Source organism: Salmo salar, chromosome ssa18, assembly GCF_905237065.1.
Source record: "Salmo salar chromosome ssa18, Ssal_v3.1, whole genome shotgun sequence".
Lineage (NCBI taxonomy): Eukaryota > Metazoa > Chordata > Actinopteri > Salmoniformes > Salmonidae > Salmo > Salmo salar.
In genome coordinates this window covers 10,495,046-10,517,247 of record NC_059459.1, presented here as the reverse complement: position 1 = coordinate 10,517,247, position 22,202 = coordinate 10,495,046, and the positions used below count along the sequence as shown (strand labels likewise).

At 44.0% G+C, this 22,202-nt stretch overlaps 1 protein-coding gene across 2 annotated transcripts in view; it reads left to right on the top strand.

Annotated features, from left to right (window-relative positions):
• The window catches only part of LOC106576776 (inositol polyphosphate-5-phosphatase A), a 280,882-nt gene that overhangs the window by 111,645 nt on the left and 147,035 nt on the right, over positions 1 to 22,202 (top strand). For both annotated transcript variants that reach the window (XM_045700743.1, XM_014154171.2), the window contains exons 3-4: positions 12,325 to 12,425; positions 13,237 to 13,324. In XM_045700743.1, the coding sequence (XP_045556699.1) occupies positions 12,325 to 12,425; positions 13,237 to 13,324 (189 nt within the window). The remainder of the gene's footprint in view (positions 1 to 12,324; positions 12,426 to 13,236; positions 13,325 to 22,202) is intronic.

Genomic DNA, 22,202 nt, shown 5'->3' with positions numbered 1-22,202 from the left:
CACGTCACACACATAGAGCAACACTAACACAGTTTGACAGTCAGTCAATTTTCTGTTTAGACTCAAAGATACACAAAAACGCAGCCAAAATCAAATGTGAAAAAAATTGCACATGGTTCTAAAATATGCCGTTTTTTTCCTGTGCTATTTTTCACGGTTCTTTGGCTTTGGTTTTCAAGTGATACAAATATCCAGATGAACTCACAAATGCCCAATTTCCTGTTTGTCTCTCACCCTCACACATTCGATACAACAGTCAAGCGAAGTCCATGGGATCAGCTGGCTTTTGAACACTAGTCTGTCCATTGTTCACCGTGCTCTCACTCTATGCGTATAACAGTGGATGAACCCTGAGGCATGCATGGACAGGTTGATTGCCTCATGATTTAAGTGTGTGTTTTGTTTTGTTTATGTGATGAGGTTATTGGACATTCACTGTGTGTGTGTGTGTGTGTGTGTGTGTGTGTGTGTGTGTGTGTGTGTGTGTGTGTGTGTGTGTGTGTGTGTGTGTGTGTGTGTGTGTGTGTGGCGGGGGAGTGGTCTTGCGTGTGTGTTTGTCTGTCTGTGTGAGAGCGAGCCTTGTGTGAGACGGAGGAAGAATGAGTGAGAGACAGAGAGAGAGAGAGAGAGAGAGAGAGAGGTGTGCCCCTGCTGTGTGAACTAGACGTGCCTGCAGGCTCATGCCAGCTCTGTTCTCTGCTTGTCAGTGACGTCATGGAAAGCAGTATCAGACTCTGTACTCCCAGGGCTACGAGAACGGCACCAGTGACTGCTAGAGCTCACAGTCATGAGCCTCGCTAGACTTTGCTATGTTAGCCTGGCACGACTCTCCCTGCTCACATGGCTCTTTAACTTGCTTAGCACACATACTGTAGTCTCTCTCAATCACTCTCACTATGAACACGTTAATGAAGACCCCTGTCTGTTGTGAAGAATTTTAAGTTGGAAGGAATAGATGATGCAAGCGATTTGAATTGCATCAGTGATTTTTGTCCCATTTGTTAAACATTCTTTAAAACAATTACAAGTTTAGACAGTGGATGAAAAATAGTTTTTATATTGAAAAATAGTCCAATGTCTCACTAGTCTTGATAATGTTGGAAAGTAACTTGCATTGCTGCAAACCACATTTTGAGTAATTATTTTGTTGAAATTGTTCTTTTGTGGAAGGTAGTTTGAAGTTCAGTGTTAAACCAGACCATCAGATTCAGTAAGGTGGTACCTCTGCAATATCCTTGAAAAATAGCTGTTTGAATGCCTTTTTGGTAGTTAAAACCAAAAGGACATCCTGCATGCTTGCCCTGCATGTGTCTCTGTGTGTGTCTGTCTTTTTTGTCCCATTGAATTACTCTCAAGGCCTACTGTTGATGCAAGCCCTTGCTTCAGGGTTTTTCTCGAAATGCAGCTTCAGGAAATAAAATGTGTTATTTGGACACTTTTCTTGATTAGACTCGGAGACGTACATTCCATACTGTACAAACACTCACATCGAAGGCACGAAGTCGCATTCCATTCCTGCAGGTGAGGCCAAGAGTATACAATGGACAAGTGCTAGGCATTTACTAACCCCACTGCAATGTGCCTATGAGTGATCTGATAGACTGTCTACTGTATTGAAGGATTTAAATGTGTTTTACTGTTTGTTCAATAAGCACAGCAACTGACCCACTGTCATTACAGTCCTTTGGAAGACCCTGGCCCTGGGTCATATGGTTATTTATGTTTCCTCCATGGATCTGATGGGCATCCAGGCAGCTTTCAATAATCCACTGGGCAGGCACACAACATGTGGCAGAGTAGCCCAGACTGAAGTGAGCTTCACTTAAGCAAAGCAGGGCATTTTCCTTCATTTTTAGCTCTTTAGAACCCAGAGCGGCCGTCGACGGCCTTTCTTTAAATTACTATAACGGCCACTATGGCTGTCCCCAAATTAAAAAATAAATATTGGTCGACCAATAGATTGGTCGAAATTTTAAAACGTGTTTTTTCCCCTTATAGACAAACCCTATGTTTGAATAAAATGTGCTGTATAGGCTACTGAGCTTGTCTGATGCTTTAAGCACTGCCATTAAAATTGAAGACACACATTTTTGAAGAGGGAGCCAGAGATCAATATAGCCTAACCAGAAGGAAAAAGCCTGTTCCCGACCCGTGGAACAGCTTCATTACATTTATAATAAAGTCTTCATATCTCAAAATCAAAGTCATGTGGTTAATCAAAATTCTATGTAAACGAAAATGTATATAAATCTAAAAGTAACTATTGCCATTGCCAGTATGTAAAAATAGCCTACATAAAGCCAACAAATAACAAAAAAGAAGAAAAAAAACCTCTGTCGACCAACAGTCTATTGAACAAACTATCGACCAGTTGACTAAATGGGATCAACTGCTTTTTTCCCCAAACAATAATATCGGTGTCAATATCGCAAAATGTATTTGAAAAAAACTGTTCACCTGGCTATTGTCATCAACCAGAAACCGGAAACAGGGTATGCTTTCATTTTACTTTTCACTTCATTACTCAGAATAACGGCGCCAAAGCAGAAACGACTTTTCCCTGTGAAAGAGGCTGGTTGGTCATACAGATTCGGACATGTCCTTGCACTTTGAAAAGTGATGATGTTGAGGTGAGTGAAATACAGTGCATTTGGAAAGTATTCAAACCCATTGACTTTTTCCACATTTTGTTACATTGCGTCCTTATTCTAAAATGGATTCAATAGTTTTTTCCCTCATCAATCTACACACAACACCCCTTAATTACAAAACAACAGGTTTTTAGACACTTTTGCAAATGTATTACAAATAAAAAACTGATCACATTTACATAAGTATTCAGATCCTATACTGAGTACTGTCTTGAAGCACCTTGGGCAGCGATTCCAGCCTCGAGTCTAATTTGGTATAATGCTACAAGCTTGGCACACCTGTATTTGGGGAGTTTCTCCAAGTCTTCTCTGCAGATCCTCTCAAAATCTGTCAGATTGAATGGGGAGCGTTGCTGCACAGCTATTTTCAGGTCTCTCCAGAGATGTTTAATCGGGTTCAAGTCCGGGCTCTGGCTGGGCCACTCAAGGACATTCCGAGACTTGTCCCAAAGCCACTCCTGCATTGTTTTTGCTCAGTGCTTAAGGTCATTGTCCTGTTCAAAGGTAAACCTTTGCCCCAGTCTGAGGTCCTGAGCGTTCTGGAGCAGGTTTTCTTACAGGATCTCTCTGTTCATCTTTCCCTCGATCCTAACTAGTCTCCCAGTTCCTGCAACTGAAAAACATCCCCATAGCACGATGCTGCCACCACCATGCTTCACCGTAGGGACGGTGCCAGGTTTCCTCCAGATGTGACGCTTGACATTCAGGCCAAAGAGTTTAATCTTGGTTTCATCAGACCAGAGTATCTGGTTTCTCATGGTCTGAGTGCCTTAAGGTCCAAGTGGGCTGTCATGTGCCTTTTACTGAGGAGTGGCTTCCATCTGGCCACTACCATAAAGGCCTGATTGGTGAAATGCTGCAGAAATGGTTGTCATTCTGGAAGGTTCTCCCATTTCCACAGAGGAACTCTGTAGCTCTGTCAGAGTGACCTCCCTGACCTAGGCCCTCCTCGCCCGATTGCTCAGTTTGGCCGGGCTGCCAGCTCTAGGAATAGTCTTGGTGGTTCCAAACATCTTCCATTTAAGAACTTGTCGAAGGCTACCTATAACATTTGACCCAAGTTAAACAATTTAAAGTCAATGCTACCAAATACTAATTGAGTATATGTAAACTTTTGACCTACTGGGAATGTGATGAAAGAAATAAAAGCTGAAATAAATCATGCTCCCTCTGCTGTTTCCTGAAGTCCACGATCATCTCCTGTGTTTTGTTGATATTGAGTGAGAGGTTATTTTTCTGATACCACACCTCAAGGGCCCTCACCTCCTCCCTGTAGGCTGTCTCGTCGTTATTGGTAATCAGGCCTACCACTGTAGTGTCGTCTGCAAACTTGATGATTGAGTTGGAAGTGTGCATGGCCACGCAGTCATGGGTGAACAGGGAGTACAGGAGAGGGCTGAGAACGCACCCATGTGGGGTGAGTAAACATACCAGCCAGCTGGTCTGCACATGCTCTGAGGACGCGGCTAGGAATGCGGTCTGGGCCGGCAGCCTTTCGAGGGTTAACGCGTTTAAATGTGTTATACACGGCTGTGCCTATAATCGAAGAGAATTCTCTTGGAAGATAATTCTTACCAGAGAGACCTTTGTTTCTGTCGATGCGTGAAGAAACCGGGTGACTGTACTGACTCTGACAACATATCCCAGCCATGTTTCTGTGAAACAGAGAATGTTACAATCTCTGTCTCTCTGGAAGGCAACTCGTGCCCTAATTTCGTACACCTTGTTATCTAGAGATTGGACATTGGTGAGTAATATGCTCGGAAGTGGTGGATGGTGTGCTCGCCTTCTGAGTCAGACCAGTAGGCCGCTCCGTCTGCCTCTCCTGCGGTGACCGCGTTGTTTTGGATCGGCCTCTGGTATAAGATCGCATGTCCAGGGTCGAGGTCCGAACAAAGGATCCACTTCGGGAAAGACGTATTCCTGGTCGTAATGATGGTAAGTTGACACCGCTTTTATATCCAATAGTTCTTCCAGGCTGTATGTAATAACACTAGAGATTATCTGGGCTAACAATGTAAGAAATAATACATACAAAAACCAAATAACTGCATAGTTTTCTAAGGACCTGAAGCGAGGCGACCATCTCTGTCGGCGCCATCATACAGGAAGCGGAGGGAGTGGAGGGAGGGGAAGAGTGAGAGCACACCCGAGAGGGCAGCCTACGTTTCCATGCAGTGTGTCTGCCCCAAGTCCCACCATTCACCCTTGTACCATACAGCCTGGGCCTCAAGTGACAGTGGCAAGGGTTTTGGAGTTATTTTTAAAAGTGGTAGGAACTTATTTCTGGTCCAGAGCTTGTAATGGATTACAACAAGAAAAGGGGCGGGGTTGACCATCTTGACCAACTGAGGCGCTATTACAATGTTGGACGCACAAGCATACATTTATGGAAGTATGTGTTTTGGTGGATGCTCATTTCTCCCTCCCAGAAACCACAGGCGCTGGTCCCCAAAGGCATTCGAAATGCAGCTTGTGCATTCACTTTGTGATAATGCTACAGTGGCAGGAAGAGGGGAGCCAAGACTGTGCCACCAGGGCGTGTGGACCGAGATGGAACTCATTTGAAAGCAGGTGAAGTTTGAAGGGCGCAAGAGGTGTGTGGTGTGCATCCAGAGTGGATGCAGGTCAGAGAGTGGGAGATGTTTAAGAAACCTCCTTCTGGTGCTCTATGCGTTCTGTGCAACTTTGCAGGATGGGGCTGTGCTTCCAGAAGTTGTATGACATATTGTTGGCTAAATACAAACACTAAGGTGAAAGTGTAAAATATGAATTTGTCCTACAGATCTTTTTGGGAAATGGTGTACTTTAAAAAAAATAGTCTTTGAACAGTTGTGTTTTGCATGTTCTCTCTTTGTCTATCTAATACTTGTTGCATTCACTGAATTGTTGTCAAAGTAAGCTACTGTACTATTTCTAGATTTTGTGTCAGGCCTGGTCTGTACTTAATCTTGAAAGATACTGTACATTTTGAAATAGTCTCTGAGTAGTTTTTTGCATTTTACATTGTTACAGAAGTAAGAATTGTCAATCAAATAGCCTACTTTGTGTGGGTTTTGACATACTTTCTGAATATTGTCACATTTTGGAGAATTTAAAAATATATATTTGTAAGTATAATATATTATACTTGGTACATTTTAAGTGAGTAATTTAGTCAATTACTACAATTTCAAATACTCTAGGGTTTTGTTGTTGTTGAGTGTTCATCGTTTTTTGATAGTGAGCGTCTACAGAATGGAAGACAAAATGAGTGTTATTCCCATTGACATGAATGTGGTGCCATATTAAAGAAGAGGTTGTGCTCTTTAAAACTACTTATAAGTTAAAGTGTAATTGTCAATTGTTCTTTGTTTTTGAGCTATGTCTGTGTGAGAGAATTTGATTTATCTGGAAAATTCTCAGTAATCTACAGCATCGTTCTAGAATTCTGTTGGGGTCGGAAGGGTTACGGGGGAAAAAAATATATGAATATGTATGAAATGTATGCATAAGTCGCTCTGGATAAGAGCATCTGCTAAATGACTAAAAGGTAATGTAAATGTAAATGGTTAGATAACTATTATTGACCAACGTCGGTTCAATTATTTGAATTCCATTTAGTTAGTGTTTTTTTTCTCCTGTGAGCTCAACACACATCTCTAGAGATTTGGGACATGTCCAACTCATCCTAGAAAAAGCGCAGAAAACGTGGTCATTCTCTACAATGACCAGAATCCGTTGCGCCTAAAATAAGATAAGATAAAAAATATCTTAAATGTTGTCCATTAAGTAATGGTTTTAAAACAATGATGATCATATTTAAAAAACTATGGCACTTATATACCAAGTCTTAGACTGTTTTCTAATGAGAATCATGAACGAGAATCATGCCTGTTCTGATAGGCTCCTTCCCGTGCAGGATTGTTATTTAGCAGGGTTAAAAGTATGCCTTCTCTACTTTGAAGAACTGCTGAAATAATGATTTTGTCAGACAGCAGGCAGTGAATAAAGGATGGTTTATTAATAAGTGATAAGCAACAATGGGCAGTCACTACCATTATCAGAGTTTTATTAATTAAATAATAAAGTCATCATACCAAAAACAAATATGTAATATACACAACCAAAATATTTTATTTAAGTCAGGTAATGTGAACCAACGTAAAAAAATAAATAATAATTGCTCAGCACTAATGATCCCTCAATCTATTTGCATTGGAAACCTTACCCGGCCGTCATGGGCCACTGGCCTCACAGGTTAGAGCGTTGGGCCAGTAACCGAAAGGTTGCTGGATCGAATCCCCGAGCTAACAAGGTAAAAATCAGTCGTTTTGCCCCTGAGCAAGGCAGTTAACCCACTGTTGCCCGGGCACCGAAGACGTGGATGTCGATTAAGGGAGCCACCATGCACCTCTCTGATTCAGAGGGTTTGGGTTAAATGCGGAAGACACATTTCAGTTGAAGGCATTCAGTTCTACAACTGACTAGGTATCCATCCCCCTTTCCTTTCCAGTCACATGACTTAGAGAAATGAGGTAGTCATTACTAGAGTACATGGCTAATTTATTCTAAGTTGTTATAATGATTTGGGAGAATATTAATAATTTTTAAAGTTTTTTTTTCCTGATTTATTGCCGTACTGTGTGCGTGCTGTTGAATTTTTTTTTTTAATTGATTGATTTATTTATTTTTACATGTGAGGAGTGTGTGACATATACAGTGCCTTCGGAAAGTATTCAGACCCCTTGATATTTTGTTACTTTGCAGCCTGATTTTAAAATAGAATAAGTGAAAAGATTTCCTCAGCAATCTACACACAATACCACAAAATGACAAAGTGAAAACTGGTGTTTAGAAAGGTTTGCAAATTTATTACAAATAAAAAAACAAATACCTTATTTACATAAGTATTCAGCTCCTTTGCTATGAGACTCGAAATTGAGCTCAGGTGCATCCTGTTTCCATTGATCATCCTTGATGTTTCTACAACTTGATTGGAGTCCACCTGTGGTAAATTGATTGGACATGATTTATAAAGGCACATACCTGTCTATATAAGGTCCCACAGTTGGCAGTCCATGTCAGAACAAAAACCAAGCCATGAGGACGAAGGAATTGTCCGTAGAGCTCCGAGACAGGATTGTGTCGAGGCACAGATCTGGGGAAGGGCAGCATTGAAGGTCGCAAAGAACACTGTGGCCTCTATCATTGTTAAATGGAAGATGTTTGGAACCACCAAGACTCTTCCTAGAGCTGGCCGCCCAGCCAGACTGGGCAGTCGGGGAGAAGGATCTTGGTCAGGGAGGTGACCAAGAACCTGTTGGGCACTCTGACAGAGGTCTAGAGTTCCTCTGTGGAGAAGGACACCCATTCCAGAAGGACACACATCTCTGCAGCACTCTACCAATCAGGCCTATATGGTAGTGGGCAGATGGAAGCCACTCCTCGGTAAAAGGCACATGACAGGCCAGTTTGAGTTTGCCAAAAGGCACCTAAAGACACTCAGACCATGAGAAAGAAGATTGGTCTGATTTAAACCTGGTCTGATTAAACCAAGATTGAACTCTTTGGCCTGAATGCCAAGCGTCATGTCTGGAGGAAACCTGGCACCCTCCCTACGGTGAAACATGTTGGTGGCAGCTTCATGCTATGGGGATGTTTTTCAGCGGTAGGGACTTGGAGACTAGTCAGGATCGAGGAAAAGATGAACCGAGCAAAGTACAGAGAGATCCTTGATGAAAGCCTGCTCCAGAGCGCTCAGGACCTCAGACTGGGGCAAAGGTTCACCTTTGAACAGGATAATGGCCCTAAGCACAGAGCAAAGACAACGCAGGAGTGGCATCGCAACAAGTCTCTGAATGTCCTTGAGTGGCCAAGCCAGAGCCCGGACTTGAACCCATTTGAACATCTCTGGAGAGACCTGAAAATAGCTGTGCAGCAACACTCCCCATTCAACCTGACAGAGCTCTAGTGGATCTGCAGAGAAGAATGGTGTGCCAAACATTTAGCGTCATACCCAAGAAGAATCAACGCTGTAATCGCTGCCAAAGGTCCTTCAACAAAGTTCTGAGTAAAGGGTCTTAATACTTAAGTAAATGTGATATTTCAGTTTTTAATAAATTAGCAACAATTAAGAAAAACTGTTTTGCTTTGTCATTATGGGGTAGTGTGTGTGTGTGTGTGTGTGTGTGTGTGTGTGTGTGTGTGTGTGTGTGTGTGTGTGTGTGTGTGTGTGTGTGTGTGTGTGTGTGTGTGTGTGTGTAGATTGTCGAGGGGAAAAAAACAACTTAATCAATTTTAGAATAAGGCTGTAACGTAACAAAATGTGGAAAAAGGCAAGGTGTCTGAATACTTTCCGAAGGCACTGTATTTGGCTGTGTGACTCAAAATTGAATGAAAGGCTGTGTCTGTGCGTGTCTGTGCGTATGCACATGTGTGTGTATGATTATAGATGAATAGATTCAGTGTTGTAAAGCCTGGAGTGAATGAACGGCAACAGATGGACAGAGTTTAGTGTTTAGAATAGACTTCTCGTCACATCACATGCTCATTTGATCCCCCCCTCCTCGCACTGTTCTCTCCAGCCACGCTATTTTCCAGCTCCCAATCAAGACCATGAAATAGGAGTCATCCTCCCTAAATTACAGCCCATCAAAGGTCCACTGTGAGAAAATTCAGAGAAACATGGGCCTTTTTTCCCCCCATGTGCGTTATCAGTATTTTTTTAAATCTGGCACTGTAATTCACTTCTAAGAACATTCAATGTTGTGCGCGTCAGTGCGTCGTGTCATTGATTGGATGTATTTATAGACGCTAGGATGCATATTATTTGATAGGACGTGTATATTTTTCCAGACGCTCAAGGCACTTTAGTCTTCAATGAGTGTATGAGAATGATGAAGAGATGGCGAGAACGATCATTACATAATGCATTTGACTAGTGCAAATTTTGTCCATTCAGCTGCCATTGCAAGGAGAAACGTACTGTATTTAAACAGCTGTTTAAATACAGTAACACCACGCTCCGTCTGAGTGAGTCGGCTTCACCAAGTAGGTGTGCTGACTGCCGTTGATACAGTAGTTTTCAGGAACAGTAACTGCGACTCATTCCAGCCAGCTGCCCTCCTACATCCACATCCAGGCATCAGGCAGAGATCCCCAGGGATTGAAGGCTCGTAACACAAACATGGCATATCTCACCTCACTGCAGTCTGCAACTCGGAACCCAGGCTGCTGTGACGACACACATTAAACGAGTCAGTCTGATAGCAGCCGTGTTAGGTTAGCCGTGGAAGTGGTGCGCTTGATGTGAGCCACTGGTCACAAAAGCAGTGGGGATCTGATACCATTTTTACACTACTGAGCCAAACGGTCCCAAGCCAAGCCATACTGAGCTGGCCTGGTTACGCATCCAACATAGTTGCTGAAGAAAATATCACACCCAGCACATTACGGTTTGCTTCAGCCCTATAGTGTGAATCAGGCATGAGTTTAGATGTAGACTGATATACATGGATTTGTACTGGTGGAGATCAATGATGTGTGTTTTACAGTTGATTTAAATGAGAATGGAAAATGTTTCCGAACTGAGAACTAGACTTACAAGCTAGGCCTTTTGGTTATTATTTTCCACATAATTAGTCTACATTGTTTGGCCATCAAATAAAACAAGCTCCTTTATATATTCCAGGGTAGTGTGTAAGTAAATATTATTAAAGGATGAGAATATGTCATTGCTATAATTAAGAGAATTTCCTAGGAATCCAAACCGATACAGGATTGAGGGAGAGAGAGGACGCACCCCTTTGACAAACACGTCGCCGTCTCACAACAGTTCTGAGGTGGGGAGATTTCCGCTGTGTGGTACCTGTGTCATCACAAGTGCGGTGTGGTCTAATGGCATCAACCGTATAGCAACTTCTACGCTACATCTGATAGAACTTAACTGCTCTTTAGGCTGGCGCCACTTTGACCACTACAAATGTGTTTATTTGCCTTCGATTGAGAGTCAATCTGTGAACTATAACTCTTAGTCTGAAATGAAGACGAACAGATCGATCAAAAGGTGCCTCTGAGGGTAGATAGAATGGGCCTATTCTTTGGCATTCAGAAAGATGGAGGAAACTTGGGATAGTTGTTATTGTTTGGCCTTGGTATCTTGAAACTTGGTATCAATAGCATTTCTGATTATAGTAATAGGATTAAATTAGGCTTCATGATAATGAGTCTGTAGGCCTATGAGAAACTAGAGCTGGAGTTACACTGCCTGGAAAAACCAACAGAAAATGCCCACTTAGACAAATACAAACACACACAAGCACAAAATACACACACAAAGTCCAGCATTTTCCCTCTCGCATGTCCACAGGTTCACACACAGTGTAACTTGGCTAGCTAAAGCTCCTTGAGAGTCGAAGCTTTCCAGTGGATGCTGATAGGTCCACTAATCCGTCTAAGTTTGAGAAGCCTGGTTCTTAGGGGCCCAGTGACAAGCCAAAGGTTGATAGAAAATCCATAGTGTTATTGCCTTACATTACTTTTATTTGATTTTGCCTTTAGTAATAATAATGCAGGCAGGTGGAGTGGAGTAGGAGCAGAGTAGGCCTCCAGGCCTGGACCAGACTTAACACCCCCCCGGGGGGCCACATTTCCTGGGTGACCATGATCTACGGCCTGCCCACCATCCATAGCCCGACCCTTTGAGTGCTTATGAGTGCTATAATTCACTCAGCTATGGATTTTCCGTTATGGGTTGGCACCTCTAAACACTCTGGGCTCGCTGGCAGTGCACTCAGAAACACCTCTTAGTGTTAGGGGACAGGGAGGGGACATGGGAGAGGTCATGTGACTGGAGTGGAAATGACTCTGTAACAACTCTCTCTGCTCTGACCAGGTATCTGTTAGCCTGATCTCAGATCTGTTTGTGCTGTCTTGCCAATAACCATAGATATTGGCAAGACAGCCCAAACAGATCTGGGACCAGGGCAGGTGTTTTATCAGTGTAGATCACCAACATCAGTATGTATTATTTTCTGACAGTAGGCCTATGATCAGTCACCTTTATTTTCTGGTGTTTCATATATTCTGACATAATAATGTTGACATTTCCTGATAGTGAGAGACTCGTTAATGATCTAGTGAGATGTTTTTAACTCCCAGCATTGTCCGTCATACCCTGCACACAGTGCCCGATACACATCCGTGATGACTCATGGAACAAGCAAGCTACATGCCTTCTGTCTGACACTATACTGTACAGTACCTGGGACAGTTCGGCCTGTTGACTATAATGTATCTTGGCCTCTGGCAGTCATTTTTCCCCCCCCAGTCTTGGGTGTTACCCAGCTTCTTTCCACCTCCAAAATCACCAGACCTTATTAGGGTTTCACTGTGGAGTAAATGGGTGCTTGTTGGTAAGGCTTGTTGCGTGGTTGTGTTTCATGAGGGAGTTTTAAATCCCTTAATTCAGCTATTTGTGGGAATCTGACTCTGCAGGCTGTTTAGAGGACAGTGCTCTCTTGAAGAACGCCGTATCACCTCTTTTATCGAATCTACGTTTAGAATGATATGTCATTTGGGTGAGAAGTTCCTCGTGCCGTGAATGATTATGACCTGGATGAAATGACATCGAGCAAGTAGTTGTGTCTAGACAGTCGTTTAATGCTATGCCTTGTTCTCTTCTCCTCTGCAGACTGTCCAATCACACAAGCCCCACTTCATCGCAGTGCACTGTCAAGAGGTCGGCGGGAAGAACTACGAAGCGTCCATGTCGCACGTAGATTGTTTTGTCAAGTAAGTTACCTCACACTTGCTGGTCCCCCTTCAAATTTCCCTTCACTGAAGAATTGCAGCCAACTCTAGTGTTCATAGCAACCCTAGTGGGGATTAGGGGTTCTTTTTCTGTCAAGATGACAACCACTGCCTTGGTCCACAGGAAAATTAGGGCCAAAACGATGTGAAAGTGAGTGAACAACTCCACCTTCTGGTGACCGCTTATTTGGTTTCATGTTTGGTGTTGATTTTCAAAGAATTAAAAGAATGTACTAGACGACCATCGTTATTGAATAAACTGTTTTGCAGGGCTTATTTGTGTAGCTAGTCTTTCTTGTTTAGTCATAGGATGGACAAACTGAATGTTTTAGGTCAATGGGGGTTTATAAGATATTTGATATTTGTTAACAAGATTCTATCAAGTGCTCTCTTATGTAACCTCTTTCAAAACAATTTAGGGTGTCCTGGTGTGAACTTTATTAGGAGGGGGATATTGATAAGCAGAATAGACTGTCTGTGAGGCCTCAACAGATTTAACAGTATCCTAATACACTCACAATCTCCTGTTCCTTATCTAGTCTCCCTTAAAGGGCAATTAAGGAAGTTAATTGCAGTTTGCAGGAAGTTGAAGGTAATTTGGCTAGCCATTGCTAACTAGCATTAGCGCAATGACTGGAAGTGTACCGGAACAGCTAGCATGGAAGAACTACATTTCCACCATGTTCATATTTATCCTACTGATCATCATGTTGTTGATTAAAGGAAGATAAATAAATCAACCCATGTATCTGAAGACTGATGGGGCCATATTGTGATGTGTCCTCTCTTCTAGAGAGCTGCTGTCCAGTGATGCCATGAAGGAGTACAGCAGAGCACGTGTCTACCTCGACGAGAACTACAAATCCCAGGAGCATTTCACAGTAAGTGCGGGTGGTCCATTTGCCCCTGCTAAGTGGTTCTCTTCTTGTAGATCTCAGGGGATTTGTTTACCGCACACCGTCTTAACTCACCACAGATGTGTTGCATTCACCCATTTTCATCAGAAAGCTCTAGACCCAACTGGGGTGAATTTGGCCCGCAGGTAGTTTTATTTGCAACCCCCCCCTCCACCATAAGACTGTAACAGCACCAGGAAATCAGCTCCAGGTTATTTTAATTTGGACATCTGTCCTAAGTATTCCCACGCATAATAGAGAGACACGTGATCGTATACAAATGTAAGGAAGATATGAAATGATGTTTTAGTCAAATATTATATCTGTTTTGTCTTCTTGTGGTCAATTTGCAGTCAACAAGTTATTTGTAATTATGTTTCGGCCCACCGACCAGCCGCTCGAGAAAAAAATGGCCTGCGGCTCAATCTAGTTGATGATCCCTGCTCTAGACACATCAGGTGTGACATTAGATAAGATGGCTGAGGGAAGTTTTAAGTTGAAGCTGGGGGCCCTCAGATGCTAGAAGGAAGAGAATTAAGAAAATCAATCAAGTATTTATTTTCCACAGCAGTGTGGACCCCAGCATTTTATTAGAATGTGCAATAATGGTAGACCACCACAAGGTGGTGCTAGATGGTCTGGAATGTTTTGTGGATTTAGAAACCAGCTGCAACTTGAAGTGTTATCAGCTAATAGTTGGTTGTGGCTTTTGTTATTTTACATGATTTTTAAAAACATTTTTATATATATATATATTTTTTTACAGGATATGTTGGTCTTTGTTGCCCTCATTAATCTGCTTATGTAATAGCCTATACATGTTGTAGTTGGCAATTTATATTACGGAGAGTCTGATGGATCATGCGTATTAGTTACTGCAGTCATTATTTTGCACATTATGTCATAATTATCACAAAGATGTGCACCGCTTGGTCCTAATTGTTGCTCAGTTCATTTTGCGGCCTTTTCCCTCCAAATCATGCACAACTACACGTCAGTTGCATTGCATGACCTCTTGGTGGAGCCAGATACTCAGTGTTGATTATAATCTCAATATTAGTCTTCAACATCCAGACACCAGTAGCCCCCCCCCCATCTGAGCACACACATACACCGTTTTATTCCCTCAAATGATTACCACAAAAGCAATTTGTTTTATAATGCTATCCAATTAATGCTGATAGCATGTTACTCCCAACAGTACATTTGGAAGTAAACAATAATGGTGGTTCTAGTTAATTCCCTGACTCTTGACCACATAAAGAGAGGGGAATAGATGTGGTTTAAGGACCCCCCCACTAACAATCAGTGTAGATGTGACTGCTGAGCCGTTCCTGTCATGGTTCTCCTCTCTATTCTTCTAGAAGGTACTGTATTACTACCGTGGTACACTTACTACCACCGTCACCGCCAGCCCAACATTTTATTTTCATAAACATATTATGACCATATCGCAAACGTATGCCCCCACTGCAAAAAAAATTATGAGCTGACGTTTCGCTTAAACAATGACGATGACATCCTCTTGTTTTGATGATTTCTCCCAGGTTTATTTTAGACTCTCACATCTCGGATAAGCGTAGATGTACACCAATTACTGTTCTAGTTCTAGACGGTTTCTATGTTGGAGAAGTAACTTTCTTCTAAATCAATTTGTGCAAAGAGAACCACAAAATAAACATGTTTATAGATATTCAAATCGAGGCCACAGTAAATATGGATACAGACTGTCCAGTGCGCCTCGCACAGGGCTTGCCATTTAGACGAGATGACATCATCACTCATATTTGTTTTCTCAACCTTCGATTTCTGCTCGAGGGTAATTGTTTGTTGTCTGCTCTGCCTGTCAATTTCCAGATAATGTAAAGTGGCAATCCCCGCGTGGCTCCCGGAGCCTACCAGTAACGGCAGCCGAGCGGATGTGCTATAATGTAGTGTAAGTGTATGGTAACGACCTGAGGGAGTGTTTAGTTTACCTGTCCTGTCTCTATGTTGAATACGGTGGCTGGGTGGGGGGGTCGCCATATGCTTCACTCGCACCACAGCAGGAGCAGCGTCACCGTGCCACGGCTGAGTGTGTGCGAGCTGTGTCAGTGAGCTGTGTTTGGGTAATTTGAGCACGACCTCTTAATGTACCAAGGAAGCACTGGCTGATTCTTCTGATTTGTGAAGAGACGAATATGTCAACAGGTTAAAATGGTCAAAGAGGGGTCTGGTTTTGTGTGTGTGTGTGTGTGTGCTATGCTTTTCGTTGGTATAGTAGGCTATAGGACCTACTGGTACACTGTCAAATAGAACATTTTGAGGGGTTCCCCCCCCCGTGTGATAACCTGGGCTAAGTTTTATGTCCAACATGAGTACTGCTAGGATAGTACTGACATGAGTACTATCCTAGAAAACGCTGGTCCTAACTCCATGCCGGTCTGTCAGTCAGGCATCCAGACCAGTGTTGGATGTAGGCAGACATTGAGGGAAGCTGGCCAGCCTTCACATCTCTCCCAGAGGGAGGGTGTGTGTGCTGTGCAGTGATGGGGGGTGGGGGGGGTCTTGAGTGACACATCCTCCTCTGGGGGGCCTGGTGTTTTACGGCGCTGTTAAGGTATACAGCAGGTAAAATGTCAATTAGGAAAGCCCGCCCTGATAACCTTAACTCCCAATCCACTTGTTCTAGGCCATTAATATTTATCACAGGCCCGGCCCTTTGGGCTGCTGGGGCGTCATGTGGAATGATGTTCACTAATGCCTTGCCTTTATTACCTAGGAAAGCGTTCCTCACACGCTGACTGGGGTCTGTGTGTAGGCAAAAACACACCACCCTCACAGTTATTGTCACAGCACTCACTCTTTCTATGCTTCATAGCCGAAGTACAACAGTATTTATTACAAACACACACACACCTTCAGCATCGAGTGACATACAAATTAACACACACACACACACACACACACACACACACACACACACAATCCCCCCTTACACAGCTATCAGTTGTTCCAGAGAATTGTAATGGGAAATTAAAGGCGTCCTCCCTTGCTCCACAGGACAGGAGTGCGAGGCCAGAGGATAAATCAGGTTCTGTGCTCTGACAGGAATCTCACTCCGCTTCCGCATCCGTGTCCGTTCTCATCCCTGCAGCTGCGGCCCAGGGTCACATTGGCTTAATCTGTTTAGCTGCTGTTTGTGCTGGGTGCTGTCTTTGACGACTCCACTGGACGTTCTGATTGGATTTCCCTGGTGGTGTGGCGACTAGGGAGTGTTGTCACCCTGAGGGACGCTAGGAGCACTCCCATCAGCTTCCCGCCCCGTCTATCAAGTTAGCTCTGCATGTAGTGTGTACGCACCTACATACCTGCACCTACGTTCTGTGTATACACACTGACAACCACATATAGACTCAAAGGAAGGTATGCATTCCTAAACTTTCAAATGAGGAAGTTCTATAAAAAAAAAAAAAATCTCGTCCTATCAAGATTTACTTTGAAACTTCTTTAGTTTTACATAATATTTCCCAGCTGTTTTCTCATCACACCTAATGGTTGCTCCTCAGTAGCTCTGTTCTATATTTTTTATTTAACCTTTATTTAACAAGTCAAGTCAGTTAAGAACAAATTCTTATTTACAATGACGGCCTACCCCGGATGACACTGGGCCAATTGTGCGCCGCCCTATGGGACCTCCCGATCACGGCTGGTTGTGATACAGCCTGGAATCGAACCAAGGATCTGTAGTGACGCCTCTAGCACTGAGATGCGGTGCCTTAAACCGCTGCGCCACTCCTCGGGAGTCCCTATCTCCTGTGGTTCGGATGAGGGAAGTGGTGCTGATGGCTGAACTCATCCACAGTCATCCCCAGGCAGGCAGGTGTCATCGTCATGTTGTCCCCTCAGCCCTGGGCCACTTTAGAGGCATGTCAGGAACTGCCAGCAGCACCCCAGCCTGCTTCCAAGGTGTAGCCTTAATTCTTTCTGCCTCCAGTAGGCCACAGTAATACAATCATCCAAACTGAACCCAGCGCAGCACATCACCCAGGAATCTATGAACACTTAGTGGCCCTGCGGTGACAAGGCAAGTGTGTTTGCTGTGTTCGCATGCGTCATGCTCATCACCTATTTTCACGGTGCACCACCATCTCCCCTCCCCCTTTAGGTCCAGATGATGGGGGCTTGTTTCATCTCCTACCCCTTAAGCAACTCCTCCTCTGCTTTAACATACACAGGGAATGAACGAGAGGGAGTGTGTGGGGGTCACGGCAGGGGTGTTACTACACTGGTTTACACACACAGGTTAAAGAGGAGGACCAACCCCCCCTCCAGCCCAACGCACACACACTCCGCCCTCATGGTCTGGGAGAAGGCGTCAAGTGCTTAAGGAGGTTAAGATATTGCAAACTAAATCTCTAGGCTCTTATTTCAATATGGTCAGAAGTACTGAGCAGACCGAGGCAATTTGAATGGAGTAGATGTCAGCAGGGTAATATTGTTGGGAAATAACTCTCCCTCACCATAAGTCATGCACTCAGGGCATGCAAGTAAGTGCATGCATACACCCTCACTCACTCACGTGCACACATACTCACACTCACTCACGTACACACACACACACACACACACACACACACACACACTCAGGACATGTGTTGAGCGACAATCAATGAAACTGCCATCAGAAGTGAATTATGAGGGACAGAGAGCGGGCTGTGCCTCCTTGGTAACATTTTACTTGAAACTGTATATATAATTAATGGATTGAGAACAGAGGCAGAAAAATGTATGGAACTCAGCCTATGCCCTCCTCTGGACCATCACAAAAATAAGTGTCTGGCACATATACACATGCAAGCACACGCACTCACGCTAGCACACACCGTCCGTCCCACTCACCCTCATAAACAGAGCTATGATAAAGTGTTTGTGTGTGGTGGGATTGGTTTAGTGGGGGCAGCAGGCAGGACCTGGGTGGGGAGTAAATCAGATCTGTCTGGAGGGGGGGCGCCGGGGGGGGGGGGGACGCCAGGCACAGATAATGATGTGATTCCAGTATGCGATGTCCAGGCGCCCCCCGCCACCGTACATTATGATATGCTTCCCCCAGCCGGCGAGGGGCAGAGTGAAGGTGAGCCTGTCATATTGATCTATTTAGAGCTAAAATATGAGCCACTTTACTCTGCTTCCCAGCGCAGTGATGTGAAAAATAATAACTCGGACCAAAATTAAAAATATTGATCGCTTAGGAGGTGTTGAGAGCGAATTAACACCCACTGAAGGATTATTCTGAAGGAGGGCTGGGTGAAGGATGTTGGTGTGCCGGACTGTAAATATATCTGACCGTCTATACTCCGCTACCCGCAAATTATAGTACTATACGGCACTGCCAGGTTGTATTCTGTACATTTCCCTGACCCAAATGAACAGGGCTAGGAAGTAGCTCTCTCGTCATCCACTTTGTCATTGATTGATCTGGTCTTGACTCCATAATCTGGCATTAGCTCCGCTTTATTCAGGGCCCTCAGTAACGGATGAGTTGACACCCTTGCCGTCAAACGTCTGGGAAAACATTTGCCACAAGGTTAATTTTATTGCCTGCTCCATGCGTTTGTGAGCAGGCAGGAGGTATCCTCTGCCCGGCTCCTGATGAATGGTTGCGCTGAGCCGGTGGGAATGAAAATGAGAGAGGGAACGGAGTTAAGAAATGCATGGGGGAACAGAGTTAGACGGCCTGCCGCAAATCAACAAAAATTATAATTGGAACCTTAATGTATAAGTGAAATGATGTTCCGTTGCTTTCGTGTTGAAGTCTATCAAGTGTCCTTATCAATCGTGTACCTTGTCCCGCCTCATCTCATTTTGAAATAGGTTAAGTTATATCCGTAACTCAACTTATGCAATATGCCGCAAGTAAAAAAAACAACAAAAAAACCACTTAAAACATCCAAAACCTCATACTTAACTTTCCTATTCACAACTGCTATCAATTGACTACAAGGACGTTTGTTTTTCTGTTTCCTACGAGCGAGTGAATATCTAGAGATTTGATGAGCAGGCAGAGAGCGATAGTGAGTCGGTGTTTAGTGGAGACTTGAGGCATTGGGATCACATGCTGAGTGTTGACATCAGTGAAGGCACTATCTGGCGACGTCTCCTCCCGTCCATGGCTGTCCTCTGCTCTCCTCTCTTGGTGAAAGCTGCTCTCTGTGCCTGGCGTCAGGCCCTGCCCATAGCTACTAGCTGATCTGATCCCCATATGTATTGATTGTCCCATGCAGCAGCACTTGATTTGCATGACCCAGCTGACCAGGCAGATACGGCCAATTATTTCCCCATTAGCTAATCTCTCTGGCGTGATTTCCATAATCCTCCCGCTATTGAGAGGCCACACAGGCCCCCAGCTCTCTGGAGAACATAGACACAGCCCCCCCCCCCCACCTCCGCACACAGACGCTAAAATAAGTAACAATAACCATGCGCTAATACATTCTCAAACCACACCAACTAATTTTCATTAGCACCAAAAATAAATAAAATACACAGAGGTTTAACGTCACTTTCTAAGAGAGATTTCTCCCATAATAAACGTCACAAATCATAGCAAGTGTCCACACCCTTGTCTAAACTGCGATTATCCTCATAACCGTCCTGTGAATACAGTCGGCTGGTCCCACTGACATCCCCGTGAGAGGCACTTGTCGCTGAGAGTGTGTGCTTTTATGATTTGTGATTGTGTGTGTGTGTGTGTTGGAGTGTCAGGGGAGGCGTTGTTAAATGGCTCCCGGCGTCTCTTTAAGCCCTCAGGAACATGATCATATTTCAGCTACCCCAGTCCCTCTCAAGGGCTCCCCTCTAGCTCTCAGAGAGGCCTTCACAATACATCAGGCTGCTGGTGTTATTATCGCTGACAAAATGGTGGTATATGGGGAGATGTTTACTTCTATAACCCTGTTTATTATTATCATTTGGATTTAATGTACTGTAGGTTTTTGATCAATCAGATTAGGGTGAACTTCATAAAATCGGGGTTTCCTCAATGTGCTGTAGTGACTCAGTTTTAGTGATTAAAATAGTCACCAAGTCTGTGTACTTATATACATATCACTTAAGCAGCGTTTCCCCTATATGCATTAACAGAGGCGAACCGCCGCTGCTAAATAGTGGCCAGCCCAATTTGTTTTAAAATAATAATGTACTGTATATAGAAACGATAATGGAGCAATATATAAGATTCTTCCCCACTAATTTTACCACCGCTGCTGAAAATAATTCTAGGGGAAACACTACCCAAGGCATAATTTAAATAATCCATTAAAAAATGCTTCAATTCCTGCCATGCTCTCCTGTATGGTATATTGTACAGAAAGTATGCATTCCCCACGTATGGATGGTATAGACCGACGGCGCTCTCTAAGAGGTTTGCTTTAATGACATGAAACTGACTTTGGTTACCCTTGATTTGGAGTCTTGTGTGTGAGGGTGCCAGTGTCTAGGGCTCCCCTACCCCCTGAAGACATCAGCATTGTTAATGTAGCTAAGAGTGCTTTAATGCTGAGAATGAGGCATGACCTTCCTATGCCCGTGTGTCTATGGCCTGCATCTGTGTGCGTTTCCTTGTGTATCGGCTTACTCATGTTTAGCTGATGTCTACTACTTAGTCTTGCTAATATTTTGGTGATACTCTTCCCGGGTGGGACAACTTATAGATCTGTTAATGGTTATGGGGAGGTGTGCCCCTTCTGTCAAATGAGGTCATTTCTTGACAATATTTCTGTCCATTTAAGGGACCCCTTTTGGCTTAAGAGCACCCCCACAGGTGAAAGTTATTTTATAGCCTCCTTAACTGTAATACACCAGTGGAAATGGTGATATGGATTATCTATCTATAAAGACAAGATCCACCACCTCCCACAACTCTATCCCAGGAGCTTTCCCACTTGTCGTGTTTGGGGGGGGGGACTCACCATGTCGGCCCAGTCCGATTGATCTTATTCGCCTTGCGCTGGAATTCTCGTTCAGCGACAGTTTGCATTGATTGCGGAGGAGAACTTGCCACCCCCACCTCTCCAAATGAGCGGATAATTAAAAGGCCAGCTTCCACAAACAGCCAGTCAACAGGCGACATGATGGATTGTATTGCCCTGGAAGCTGACCAACGCAACGCCCCCTTTGGAAGAGCAGGTCCTCAGCCAGGTCCCCAGGTGTCTATTACCATGGCCTGATCAGAAATGCAGGGCAACACCCACTGCTAATTAAACACCCAGAGGTCGCCTTTGTTTTTCTGCCCACTGTTGTCTCTCTTCATTATTGGATTGCATTTAATATTTCATGAAGCCGTGGCTGGTGGCCATTGAGGGGTTTTGGGGGACAGCCCTCAACAGTGGACACAGATGACTTCTAGGCTGGAACAGAGAGGCACAGGTCACTATAATAGTCTGTCTCTTTTGAGATACTTTTTGAATTTGTTCTGACTCAAATTTCTGAGTAACAGGAGGTATAGAAAAGGACTAGATGGACAGTCCAGCAGTATGATAGCAAACACTATGTCCATGCTGTCCCATTGGACACTGGTCATATCGCCTAGCACAGACCGGTTAGATGTACGACACGGTTTCCATGGCAATGGTATCACTTAGCAACAGTGGACTGGACTGATCCCTGAGTGATCCATGGGCCTTCAGGAACAAATGGCCTCTTTTAATCAGGACATCCCTCCCCTGTCTGTCAACACGTGCCTCGTTAGCAGGTAATTGTGAGAGATGGGCGTGTACAGAGCAGCAGGGAAATGATCCATGTGACTCTGTACAGAGTGGTACTGTATGGGTATTTAGAGAATGGAGACCTCAGTGTGTGTCTGTTGCAGCACCACCAGCGGGAG